This window comes from Podarcis raffonei, chromosome 14 (assembly GCF_027172205.1).
Source record: "Podarcis raffonei isolate rPodRaf1 chromosome 14, rPodRaf1.pri, whole genome shotgun sequence".
In the NCBI taxonomy this organism is placed as follows: domain Eukaryota; kingdom Metazoa; phylum Chordata; class Lepidosauria; order Squamata; family Lacertidae; genus Podarcis; species Podarcis raffonei.
In genome coordinates this window covers 44,142,520-44,155,904 of record NC_070615.1, presented here as the reverse complement: position 1 = coordinate 44,155,904, position 13,385 = coordinate 44,142,520, and the positions used below count along the sequence as shown (strand labels likewise).

Sequence of the window (13,385 nt, the reverse complement as noted above, 5' to 3'; positions counted from 1 at the left end):
ACTCTCCTTCCAGCATAATCTTCTTCTTTTTTTTAAGCTGATGAAAACAACAGAGGGGGCTTTCCCTCCCATCCATGACACAGAGAAGAGGCTTTTTGCAGATACGCACACGGTGCTCAGCGTCACAGTTCTCTCAATTTCCTCTTGTATTCTAGCCGGTCGTGTTTTTAAAAAACAAAATAAAATGGGGGAATGCAATACATACATATACATATGCATATATATCTATAGCTATATCTATATATCTATATCTATCTATCTATATATATATCTCGATCAAATAACCAGTGGAGAAGGAAGGAAGGAAACAGACCACCTAAAACACAATATAATACATTAAGTGCACTACTAAATGGGGGCAATGTGGGAAAGCAAATGGCAAAGGGAGAGCCTTTGGGTATGTGGGTTTTTTGGGGTGGGGGCATTATAAAGGATGTGTGGGGAGGGAGGGGGAAAATATCGGCCTGGAGGGATCAGGGGCAGCCTGAGCAGCAGGGGGAAGGGGCAGGATCTGGGCCTCTGCCCACCCCACACCTGTTCTGGGGGGGGTCAGGTTTCCTTCTCGGCCTCCCCCCAATCCCCACCCCAAGGGAGGAAGTTCAGCCTGCCTTGAGGGGCAGCCAAGAGGAGGGGCGGCGGGAGGCCACTCTGCATATGCTCAGAGGCGCCCTCGTGGCTGACCCTCTCCCCGACCCCAGCCGGACTCACTGTTCCTGGTTATCTCCATCCCTGCGGCTGGCTGGCCGGCTCCGGCTTCAGCGACAGCAGTAGCAACAGTAGCAGCAGCGAGAGCCGCGGGCCGGGTCAGGCCTCGGCTCAGGCCCAGCAGAAGCGCGGGCACTTCCGGAAACAAACCCCACTCCGGCGACCCCCCCTCCCTCCCCTCTGGCCCGAGAGCGTGACGCGGCCCACGTGACCACACCCCCTCTCCCGGGAAGAAGCGGGCAGTTCGAAGGCTGCTTCCCCAGGCGCGTGCGCAAAACCGCCTCGCGCATGCCCAGCGGAGTCCCCTGAAGCCTCTCCGCCGCCCTTCCCCTTTCTGCCCTGATTTGATGGGTTTGCAAGAGAATCTTGGCATCCTGAGAGGTAAAGGCGCCCCAGGTTTTTGTGCACCGCCTGGTCCGAAACGTGCACAGGAAAGTTAATGTACGCGCTCCGCGTGTGCAGGAGCGGATTCAGGGTTTAAAAATGCAAATTAAAAATTCCCCGATGCTCCAGTGTTAGTGGATTAGAAGCAGGACTCGGGGGTCGAGGCGCCTTCAGTGTAAAGGGGCCCCGATCCTATGGGAGAGAACAGGCATGGCACCGTCCCTTGCAAAGTTTCCGGCGTCGAGGTCAAAACCAGTTTTATTTCAGGAGGTCTTTGCACCACGAGTGCTCTTCTTGGATCTATATATCTATAGACCTCCCCTTGTGTAAAATATACCAGGGCGGCGTGCAGCAAAGTTTACAAGAGAGGTTTCAAAAATGTAATTAAAAACATATCACGAACGCTCTTCGTTTTCCGACGTTTTAAATTCTATGCATTGGGTGCTTTATTTTTTATAACTTTTGTAAGCCACCTTGAGACACAGGCGAAAAGCGGGGTATGATTTCAGGCGCTTGTTAGAAATAAATACTAAATGGTAAAATAAGTAAAATGTTCGGGCATCCCGCGGCCATTTCCTTCCTGGGCTGCCACAAGCGTGGAGCAAGGCAAGGCCAGGCGGATGCCATCCTTCCATCCCCAAAAGACGCTTCTATCTACGGAACTCCCTGCCACGCGGGCGATCTTGCAGCCCGACGACAAGCACGGTCAGGCAACATCCTCGGGTGCGACTCGGCGCGGCTTTAGTCGCGAGTAAACGCGCAACCAAGGATACCGCGCAGTCGTGCCCCGGGCCAGAGGCTAATCCTCGTGGAGGGATTCCGCTAGCTCCTCCGGGTGGGCAGGCAGAGAAGCCGTCGGAGGGGCGCGACCGGGGCGGATCTCGGCCTCGACACGCTGGGCCAATCCTCCTCCGCCTCCGCCTCTTGCTCCTGCCTCCCGTGCAACATGGCGGCTGCAGCGACGGTGTCCCGGGCTTGGCAGCAGCTCCGCTACTCAGGTACGATCCTGCGCGCTTTGGTCCGCGCCGTCGGGGCGTTGCAAGAAGCGCTCCGGGGAATGCAAAGCGCCGGCTTTGCGGCTGCATCCGCTGCATCGAGGGGCGCGAAGTGGGCGGGTTGGGGGGGTTGCTCCCCGTTCTGCTCCCCTTCCAGCCCACCTTGGCAAGGGTGACTTTGAGACCATTGCTGGGCCTCAGGCCTGCTCGGAAGGCCAACAGGCAGCCTTATCTACTCGGGAGCAAGTGCCCCTTAGTTCAGCGAAACTTAGGGGAGCGTCTCAAAGGATTGCAACGTATTTTCTCCGTTTCCTTCCTAAATATTTAACATCAAAGTCTGCTCTGAAATCAGCAGGACAACCCCATTAAAAGTTTTTTTCCAAAACCCGTGCAAAGCAGCACTCGCATCCGAATAATAATAATAATAATAATAATAGTAATAGTAATAATAATTTATTATTTATACCCCGCCCATCTGGCTGGGTTTCCCCAGCCACTCCGGGCGGCTTCCAACAGAATATTAAAAATGGTCAGTTAAACATGAAACGCTTCCCTAAACAGGGCTGCCGTCAGATGTCTTCTAAAAGTCTGGTAGTTGTTTTTCTCTTTGACATCTGGTGGGAGGGTGTTCCACAGGCCCTCTGCCTGGTTCCCTGTGACTTGGCTCCTCGCAGCAAGGGACCCAGTGAGAAAACAATTTAAAGCGGATTTTAAGGGAAGGGGCGTTTTGCCTGGGATCAGGGACATCTGATCTGAGGCACAGCCCCTTCCGTGTGTTCTTACTTGGAAGTAAGGCCCCCATCTGTACTGTGCTTTGATTTTGGCATCTGCCTGTCTCTAGAGACAATGGAGTGTGACTGGGAGTGTGTATGGGGGTCCTGGGCTGGCCAGAGGACAAGATCCCCCTCTCAGCATCGCCGATGTGGTCCAAAGGAAAGCAGAGCAAGACGTTTAGCACCAGCTTGGCTGCAGGAATTGCTGGAAGGAGGCCTGCAACCACCATAGGGACTCCAGATTTGTGTAGGGTTTACTCCTTAGCCTTTTCTTACCCCCCCCAAGATACCCCACAAGGCAGCAAAGGTTTAGGATCAGAGTTTTCCTAGGTGGGTGAGCCCCATCTGCCACTCACTTCCCTTCTATGGCATGTGCAGGAACGGCCTTCTTGACCGCTGGACCCACTTTTGGTCTTCTCAATCTGCTGGAGTTTGTCTTCACACACAGGGGAAGTGGCGAACCTACTGTGGTGATCACACAGGGTCCCCGGAACGTTTCACTGTCTATTGATCCCTGTGCCACCACTTTATTTCTCGCTGCCACCACCCAGGCCCTACCTGGTACAATACTGCGTCCAGTCAGGGTTAAATTGGAACATAAACTTCTTTTTATTTATTGCAGTTTAACAAGTTTCATAAACGGTATCGGTCAGTTACATTCATGGGGTGCCTGTCCAGACCTATAACTTCCGCTACCTGCTCTCACTCACTAAACCACCTCTCAGATATTTACTTGTCTTCCAAGCCCCTAACTGTTCCTGACTCAGCTTCTTTCGCTACACTAACTGAACCTCCTCATAGACTCTTCCACCCAACTCCCAATGATTGCGCTCCCAGAGCTGGTTTTATAGTCCCTCTGACTCCACCCCCCTGGGTTCTGATTGGGTAACTTATTTAACTATTTCACCTCCAGCACTCTCATATGTTCATGCCACACTCACCGAGGGTTTGGGCTCACCTCACCTGGTTTAGCTGGTCAGTCGAAGCCGTTCCTGGGATTGTGGCCGCTGTCGCATGCTGACAGCTTCTAGGAGCCACAGCTGAGAGCTGAGTGCAGGGTGGGGGCCAAAGATGGACAAACTACCCCCAGAAGGATCATGACATGTCCTCCACCAGAGGTACTACCCCTTCCATGTACAGTCATACTTCAGGCTGTGTTTTTTCGGGTTGCGGACCGCCAAAACCCAGAAGTACCGGAACAGGTTCAGAGTTGTTCAGAGACCTCTAATATCAAAGCAGCCAAACCTGTGTGTAGTTCTGTAACAAATAAGCAGCCTTAAACAAGCCTTGCTGTTTGTGTTTTGCTGGTCTGCAGCAGCCGATTCACCAGAAACCATGGTTGGAAGAAGGGAGAGACGAGGGCATTTTTCATTGTTTCAGAGGGTTTTCCTGGTTTCTTTTGCCGTGTTGGGGTCACAATTCTGTGTTCAGCAGCAATCCATGGAAATTGTCAGTTCATTATGTGAACACTTGTTTAGAAAACAACTTCCTGTCAACGCATTGTTGTTGGAAATTGTGATCTGCATGTCTACAAAATACAGAACATGTCAGTAAATTCTGAATAACAAAAAATAAACAATACAGTATAAATTCAATGTTACAAAAGGAAAACCCATCTAGGGGGTCTTAAATACATAAATACAAAGCAAAAGACCAGGTACACAATATACATTTAAAGCACATTTGAAACACATTCCTCCTTTCAGAGAATTCTGGGCACTGTAGTTTGTTAACGGTTGCTGGGAATTGGAACTCTGAGGAGTAAACTACAGTGCCCAGAATTCTTTGAGGGAAGGAACGTTATTTGGATGTGCTTTAAAATTAAAGCGTGCCTTCGTTTCTTCAGCAGCAGCCTGAACTATGTAGAAAGCCACTTCTGAAAGGAAGTTTGAAAAGCTGTTTATGAGAGGAGGAGCAACAGAAAGATTAAAAAAGGCAAGGATTCCTTTCCTAAAATGTTGATTCATTTCATCCCAAGGCAGTGGGCTCTCAGCTGCTGAGCTGCCACTCTCCTGGGCAACGACAAGCTGGTAATATTTGGATTCCCCCCCCAGGTTCTTTACTTCCGTTTCAACATAGCCGAGCTGCCGCCCAGAGACTCAGATGCCCTGCTGTCCAGAGGAGGTCGTTCAGCAACAACAAGATCCTGGTGGAACTGGATGAGGGCACAGGTAAACCCCCTCAGGCTCGCATTTCATAGGAATCATAGAAATGTAGAGTTGGACGGGCCCCTGAGGATCATCTAGTCCAACCCTCTGCAAGGCAGGAATATGCAACTGTCCCTTATGGGGATCAAACCTGCAACTGTGGCGTTATCAACACCACACACTAACCAACTGAGCTATCCACATCCTTTTGTGTGGTTCTTTGAAGGAATGGTGGCGTACACACTATACATTTAATGCACATGGCTTCCCGCAAAGAATCCTGGGAACTGCAGTTTTACCCCTCATGGAGCCGCAAGCCCCAGCACCCTTCGCAAACTACAGTTCCCAGGATTCTTTGGGAGAGGTTGTGTTGGCTCCCAGCACACAGCATTTCATAGGTATATTGCTTCTGCACTTAAGAAGAGTTTGGATTCGATATCCCGCTTTATCACTACCCTAAGAAGTCTCAAAGCGGCTAAAATTCTCCTTTCCCTTCCTTCCCCACAACAAACACTCTGTGAGGTGAGCGGGGCTGAGAGACTTCAGAGAAGTGTGACTGGCCCAAGGTCTCCCAGCAGCTGCATGTGGAGGAGCGGGGAAGTGAACCCGGTTCACCAGATTACGAGTCCACCGCTCTTAACCACTACACCACACTGGCTCTCTTGAACCACATGCAGGTTCTCTTTAGCTGTCACGGCTGGGAAGCAATAATAGATCCATCCTTTGTGAATTGGTCCAAAAACCCGGGAGAGCAGCTGTTGGTCAGTGTAGACAACACTGAGGTAGGTGGACTTCCTAATCTCTGGCAGCAACTCTTGTTTCCCTGTATTTCTCATTCAGGGGTAGCAGTGATGAAGATGAAGAGCCCGCCGGTGAACAGCTTTAGCTTGGAGTTTCTGACGGAGCTTTCCATAAGCCTGGAAAAGCTGGAGAACAACAAAGCGTGCCGCGGTGTCATCCTGACCTCGGTACGGGTGACAAATAGAAAAAAATAGCAATCGTCCATTTGGTTCTGGGTCCATCTTTGCTGGCTGGTGGGGGGCAAGCTATGCTGGGTGGGAGCGTCCATTGCACAGGCAGGGATGATGATGATGATTGACAGGTGCCTAACCCTGCCAACCCTTAGCACCAGCCAACCCTGGATACAAGACCTCTCAAAGGACCTGTTGGCATTTTACCATTGCACTGTGGAGAGTGTATTAACTTATGGTCTGTGTCTGTGGTTTGGGAGCTGCACGGTCAGGGAAAAAACAATGCTGTCCAGAGTTGTAAAGACTTCGGAGAGAATAATTGGGTGCACTCTTCCCACCTTGGATCAAATCTATGCTTCCAAGTGCCATAAGAAAGCTGTAGAGATAGTGCAGGATAGTGCGCACCCCAGAAATGATCTCTTTCAGCTTCTGCCTTCTGGAAGAAGGTACAGGGTTATAAAAACTAGGACTAGAGAAACAGTTTCTACCCAAATGCCATTTTGGTTTTAAACACAGTGTAAGGAGTCTCTATAAGGGGACGTGGGTGGCGCTGTGGGTTAAACCACAGAGTCTAGGACTTGCTGATCAGAAGGTTGGCGGTTTGAATCCCCGCGATGGGGTGAGCTCCCGTTGCTCGGTCCCTGCTCCTGCCAACCTAGCAGTTTGAAAACACATCAAAGTGCAAGTAGATAAATAGGCACCGCTCCAGTGGGAAGGTAAACGGCGTTTCCGTGCGCTGCTCTGGTTCGCCAGAAGCGGCTTAGTCATGCTGGCCACATGACCTGGAAGCTGTACGCCGGCTCCCTCGGCCAATAAAGCGAGATGAGCGCCGCAACCCCAGAGTCAGTCACGACTGGACCTAATGGTCAGGGGTCCCTGTCCCTTTACCTTTAAGGAGTCTCTATGGGAGTATATTGTATTTAAAAATGGGGTATCAGAGTTTTTAGGGGGCTAACCAGGTTAGGATAGCTGGCATAGCAGGCTTGTTGGTTTTTGACTGTCTTGTGTAGATTTTTCAATTTTGTTGTTGTGTATAGGACAATGACAATAAAGATTATCGTATTGTATCGTAAGATCTCTCCTCTTTCTGGGAGCTGGGCAAAAACGGCCCGTAGGACTTTTCAGAGTGAAGCAGCGTGGCGTGAAGCAGGGAGGCACGTTGCCAGCTATGACAGATCCTTTTCCTTTTCCCAGGTTGTCCCCAAAATCTTCTCCGGGGGCCTGGACATCACTGAGATGTGTGGGAAGAGCGAGGAGCACTACGCAGAGTTCTGGAAAGCCGTGCAGCAGATGTGGATTACTCTGTACAATTCCAGCCTGGTGACCATTGCAGCTGTCAATGCAAGTTCCATTTATTTACTCCCTATCCCTCCAGAAGAATCACCTTAAGCCGGTGGCTGCTGGTGGCTGGTAGGGTGGAGGGCAGGGAGGCCGACAGTAGGGGGCGCCAGAGCCAGGCAGAGCCAGCCACTGACCAGCGGTAAGCAAGAAGGCAGGCAGGTGAGAGCAGAGTGCGGTCGGTGGGGCAGTGCCCCATTTGCCCTAACGGATAAGCCGCTACTGTTTTTAGCTCTTTGCTCAATGGGCTATTCCAAGCACACCCCAGTGCAGTTCAGACATGAATGTATAGCTATTTTAACGCTGCAGGCTTGGACCTGGGGTGGGTTTAGGAATTAGTGCAATTCAAGCAGCGGTTGTCTTGCCAAAGGCAAGGTGGGTCTTTTAAAATGAGATTCAGAAGCAATACAAAATACCGTATTTTTCGCTCTATAGGACACACTTCCCCCCCTCCAAAAATGAAGGGGAAATGTGTGTGCGTCCTATGGAGCGAATGCAGGACCCTTGGCTTCAGCGAAAGCAACACGAAGCCTCTGAAGCGCAAAGGGAGAGCTCCCCCCACGCTCCGGAGGCTTTGCGTTGCTTTTGCTGAAGCCCCCGGAGCGCAGGGAACTCCTGCTGCGCTCCGGGGGCTTCAGGCAGCTATCGGCAAGCCTTCGGAGCGCAGCAGGAATTCCCGCTGCGCTCTGAAGGCTTGCGGATAGCCGCCTGAAGCCTGGAGAGCGAGAGGGGTCAGTGCACACCCATCACTCTTGCTCTCCAGGCTTCGCTTTGCTGGGGAGGCGCTGCACAGTTTCCCCTCTCTGCGCAGCGCCCCTTCAGCAAAGCGGGAGGAGAAATGGAAGGGGCTCCGTTTCTCCTGCCGCTTTGCTGAAGGGGCGCTGAGCAGAGAAAGGGAGATTCCCCCCCCCCCTGTTCTCCCCCTTCTATGGTTCGGTGCGTTCTATGGTCTGGTGCGTCCTATAGAGCGAAAAATACGGTACACAAGTGGGTGAGAAGATGAAAGGTTTTATTCTAAAACTGCAAGCAATGTATACATACCAAGCAGGCACTTAAACCTGCCACTTGGAAGCCCTCAAAAAGCGGCAAAGTGACTCCCCCAGGTAGCCTCAGTTTGCACCGCCCGCGGCCAGTCAGTCCATGCACCAGCTTCAAAGAAACTCTGGCCAAACCGTCCCATTTTAGAGGTAGCCTGTGTGGCTTCCAAGACTACGTGCAGATCATCCATTCGCCACTCCCTCCCAATGCCTCACTTTCTCAAAACAATGTCCAACATCTAAGAAGGTACCCAGCACAATTGATCCACAACTGATTAATCCGCAACTGATTAAGGCAGCTGGGGGGGTGCGGGGGGGGGCTTCACCTCCTCCCAATGTTTTTAAGGACATTAAAGACTGTTCTCACACCATCAGAAACTTAACAAGAGTGGGGAAGGAACAGAGGCAGGAAGGGTAACCGTGTCAGGTCACTAGCTCCTCGATACATTTGGTCTTCCAGATGCATTTCCCATGCAGTGGCCTGCATAAATTCAGGTACTGCCCCACCACCATCTAAATAATGCCCCGTTTTAAATGGCAAAAATACAAAATGGCAAAAAATGGTTATTTCACCAGGCAGGTTTACCCAGGAAAAAAACAAGGAAATGATAAGTTCAAGAAAGACCTGGTTGTTTCCCTGTTTCAACGATCTAAGTCAGGCATAGGCAAACTCCTGCCCTCCAGATGTTTGGGACTACAATTCCCATCATCCCTGACCACTGGTCCTGTTAGCTAGGGATGATGGGAATTGTAGTCCCAAACACCTGGAGGGCCAGCGTTTGCCTATGCCTGATCTAAGTATCCAAACAATTTAAACACCCCTCGGCCCTCCAGATGTTTTGAGCCAGTGAGGGGTGTGACCTGGGGAGAGTTCCAAGGGCCATATAGAGTGACCCAGAGGGCCACCTTTGCTGCCAGGCCCAAGGCTCTCCACCCTTGAACTAGATTTCCTGTTTTCTTCCTCCCAGGGTTCCAGTCCCGCAGGCGGCTGCCTGATGGCAATGTCTTGTGACTACAGGATCATGGCCGACAATCCCAAGTACAGCATTGGGCTGAATGAGACGAAGCTGGGAATCGTGGCCCCTTTCTGGTGAGGTGGCGGCGGAGGAGGAAGAAGCAGAATGGGGGTGTGGGGTGCAAATCGCTGTGACTTCTCTAGGGTTTCTCTGAACCCCGGCACAGCCAACCACATGGCAGAGGGCCTTCTCGGTAGTGGCACCCGCCCTGTGGAACACCCTCCCATCAGATGTCAAGGAAATAAACAACTATCTGACTTTTAGAAGACATCTGAAGACAGTCCTGTTTAGGGAAGCTTTTAATGTCTGATGTTTTATCTATTATTATTATTATTATTATTATTATTATTATTATTATTATCTTCATTAATTCTGTTGGGAGCCGCCCAGAGTGGCTGGGGAAATCCGGCCAGATGGGTGGGGTATTATTATTCTTCATAATAATAATAATAATAATAATAATAATAATAATAATAATAATGTTAAGCACAGCTTAAATTCCTGGCTGCGCTACCTAGCTTGTCGTTTGTTCCTTCCTGCTTGAATGTCTCTCCTGCCTCCCTGCATTTTACTGCACTTCAATAATGATTGGGGGATTATTCGCTTGTTTTTGCTCTTATTTTTATTACGCATTTTCTGTTGTTTTTTTTATATGCTGTATTTTACGTTGTGGACCGCCCTGAGATCTACAGATGAAGGGCAGTATGCAAATTTAATTAATAATAATGATGATGGTGACAGGCAGGTAGAGAGGAAAAAATGAGAGGAGGAAAAGATTCGTTGTCACAATTGCCAATAAATATGGAGGATACAGGCACTGTGAGTCAATAGTAAAACCTTTCAGAGAAGAAAAGGCTGTGTAATCTATAATTACTGAAAGAGTCCAATGGTCTAAATTGCCATTTTTCCCCCCAGAAGAAAAAGAAGATAAAAAGTAACCTTGAACTGCACTAAATCCAAAAACTCACATAGACCTGTGGGACCGAGGCTCCTGAGCTAACTGTGTTTGTATATAAAATAAAATTAGAATACAGTCTGGAGGAAAAAAAACCCTTCACATAAACCAAAAGTGTGCAAAGGCCAAAGTACATAAGGGTTGTTTTTTTCCTCCAGACTGGCGATTTTCCAAGTCTTGGAATACCAATAGTAGAGATTATTCAGATCAAAGGTCTTTCAAAACTTGGTGACAGTGGCCCAAGCTGCTACCAAAGAACACAAGATTAGCTCCTTGTTATTCAGATCTCAATCCAAATCTAAAGAATCGAGCAAAGAGAGGAGTGGCTCATTTGTTACACCTCAAGGACGGTCTCTCCCCATAGGAACCAACACAGCCCCTGAGATCATCATCTGAAACCCTTCTTTGTGTGCCCACTCCAAGAGAGATTTGGAGGGTGTTCAACACAAGAGAGGGCCTTTTCTGTAGTGGCTCCCCGTTTCTGGAATGCTCTTCCCAGGGAGGCTTGCCTGGTGCCTTCATAATACATTTTTAGGTGCCTTGCAAAAATATTCCTCTTCTCCCATGCCTCTGGTGCCTTTACTACATATCTACATACTACATACTACATATTTAGGTGCCATTTTAATCAGCCTTTTGCTGATTTAAAAAAACCTATGGCCTTTTTAATATTTATTTAGGCAGCAGGTTATTATTGTTATGTGCTTCGCTGTGATCAGATGAAGGGCAGTATATAAATTTTAACAAAAATAATTATCAATGAGATCTCAGAAACTGCTTTTGTCCAAGAATGCTTTTCTCTTGGAGCAGCTCCACCACATGTGCTGATAGGTCTCAGTTCTCTCTCTCTCTCTCTCTCTCTCTCTCTCTCTCTCTCTCTCATGGCCAGGTTTAAAGACACAATGATCAATGCCATTGGCCACAGAGCCACGGACCGGTCCATCCAGCTGGGACTCCTGTACCCTGCCGCTGATGCCCTCAAAATTGGCATCGTGGATGAGTTGGCGCCCGAAGAGAATATCCAGAAGGTGGCTGCAGAGGTGATGGCCCAGTGGCTGGCCGTTCCAGGTGAGGCAGCCCACCCCCACCCCCAGAATCCTGCACCACAAATACACGTTCCAAAACAAATAACGTCCTATAGTGGGGAAGGTTTCCTTGGTACCAGGCCAACCCTGCTTTAACTACTACACCACACTGCCTCATACCCTAGTGGTGAAAGAAAGGTGTGTTGGCAGTAATTGAGGGAATTGGCAGCAAGGTGGGTTGGCTGGCTTAAAGCAGGCTCCAGGAAGAAAGGCTTCCGATCACATGGGTCAGGAGAAGGTCAGCAATAACTTGCAAGATATCAGTAAACTTAATTCTTTATTCAAATGAACAAAACGGCTCAGGCCTAGTGAGCACAAAACCTCTTCCCAGTAGGGTTTCCCAGTTGTGGGAACTGAAAAGTCCCTTCTCTCCAAGCCTCCTCCTTCCCAAGCAATCTGAGGCTCAACACCTTGTCTGTCTCTGCTCCTCCCTCTTCATACCTCTTCAGGTTCTGGGAGACCAGAGGGGAGGGGAGCTGGTCGCAGCAGGAGGGGAAGACCCCCTGGCATCTTCAACAGCCTGCCTGATCTCTGCCTCTTGGCCCTGCTCCTCTCTAGCCTCTGCTTCTGCCTCTGCTTCTGGGCCTCTCTCTGGCACAGCCTCTTCCTGCTCACTAAACCCTGTTACCTTTTCAGCTTCTGACACTCCTCCTTCCAGTCTTCCCCCCCCCCCATCATTGTCCCACCAGCACTGCCCAGGCTCTAAGTCTTCTTCCCTTATGGGTTCCTTTTGGGGGTTCCCCAGCTGGTGCCTCCCACCCAGGGGAGTCTTTAGCATATGCGCTGCCGGGGTGCAAAGATCCACCCAGCCCCCCCCCCAAGTCTGACAAGCGGCGCCATTGTGAATGACAAGCGCCACCGCTGGTACGGTGCGTCTTTGGTAGATGAGCGCACAAAGTCGAAAGCCCTTTAGTGAAACAGTAGGTATACATTTCGGTATTACCTATATGTGCAGTGGTACTTCTGGATGTGAACGGGATCCGTTCCGGAGCCCCGTTCGCATCCAGAAGCGAACACGGGGCGCGATTCACCACTTCTGCGCATATGCGTGATGTCATTTTGACCGTCTGTGCATGTGCTCCGTTACTTCCGGGTCGCCGCAGTGCGCAACCTGAAAATAATTATCCTGAAGCTACTTCAACCCGAGGTATGACTGTATTTTGTTTTTCTAGCTTGATCAAAATTATTTATTATTTCATAACGGGTAGATAGTTAAGAGCTTAGGCGGCTTCAGCGGCAGGCACCTGGCGCCTCCCAGACATCGGCGCCCAGGTGCCCCGCACCCCTTGCACCCTTGGGTAAAGACAGTCCTGTTCCCAGCAGTCCTATGCGACCATGCCACTGGGCCGCAATTCAACATGCGCTCTCTTTCTCTTTCTCTTTCTCTTCTTGCTGCCCAGACCATGCCCGCCAACTCTCCAAATCCTCGATGCGGAAGCCCACAGTGGACCACCTCCTGGCGCACCGTGAAGCCGACATCCAGAACTTTGTGCGCTTCATCTCCAGGGACTCTATCCAGAAATCCCTCCAGATGTACATGCAGATGCTGAAGCAGAAGAAAGCCTGACCTGGGAGCGGAGCAGCCTTGATTTCTGGTCCCGTGACCTCATCACTGTTTATCTCAAGCGCCTTTGTTTCCCAGCTGGTGCCTTTTGCACGGAGTTTTGCTCTTGAGGTTTTTTTCTTTGGACGCTGGATCTCAGGTTGTGGGGAAGTGGGGCTGAGGCCTGTTCTGCAAGGGGCACATTAGGCCACAAGCTCACTTTTTTAGGCACTTGGGAAGAATCAGCTTTGCGCAAAATGTGAACAGTCAATAAATCACTAAAAGAGAGGCTGTGGTTGGTCTCTTCCTAACTGCAGCCATAGGCTTAGGGCCAGGGCTGAGTACCCTTTGGCCTTGCAGATGCCGCTGAACTACAGATCCCATCAAACCATCCTGTTGGCTATTCTGGATGGGGATGATGGGAGTTGTAGTCCAG

General features: G+C 50.1%; 2 protein-coding genes across 2 annotated transcripts in view; one reads left to right on the top strand and one right to left on the bottom strand.

Moving 5' to 3' along the window:
• The window catches only part of PARN (poly(A)-specific ribonuclease), a 45,815-nt gene extending 44,937 nt beyond the window's left edge, over positions 1-878 (bottom strand). Inside the window, exon 1 of the mRNA XM_053365974.1 lies at positions 709-878. Within this exon, the coding sequence (XP_053221949.1) occupies positions 709-727 (19 nt within the window). The 5' untranslated portion in view covers positions 728-878. The remainder of the gene's footprint in view (positions 1-708) is intronic.
• Positions 879-1,773: 895 nt separating this feature from the next.
• ECI1 (enoyl-CoA delta isomerase 1) lies at positions 1,774-13,237 on the top strand. The gene is made up of 7 exons (XM_053364804.1): positions 1,774-2,087; positions 4,912-5,028; positions 5,845-5,972; positions 7,170-7,316; positions 9,319-9,440; positions 11,211-11,389; positions 12,807-13,237. The coding sequence occupies exons 1-7, from the start codon at positions 2,036-2,038 to the stop codon at positions 12,971-12,973; spliced, it is 912 nt and encodes a 303-aa protein (XP_053220779.1). The 5' UTR covers positions 1,774-2,035; the 3' UTR covers positions 12,974-13,237.
• Positions 13,238-13,385: the final 148 nt, after the last annotated feature.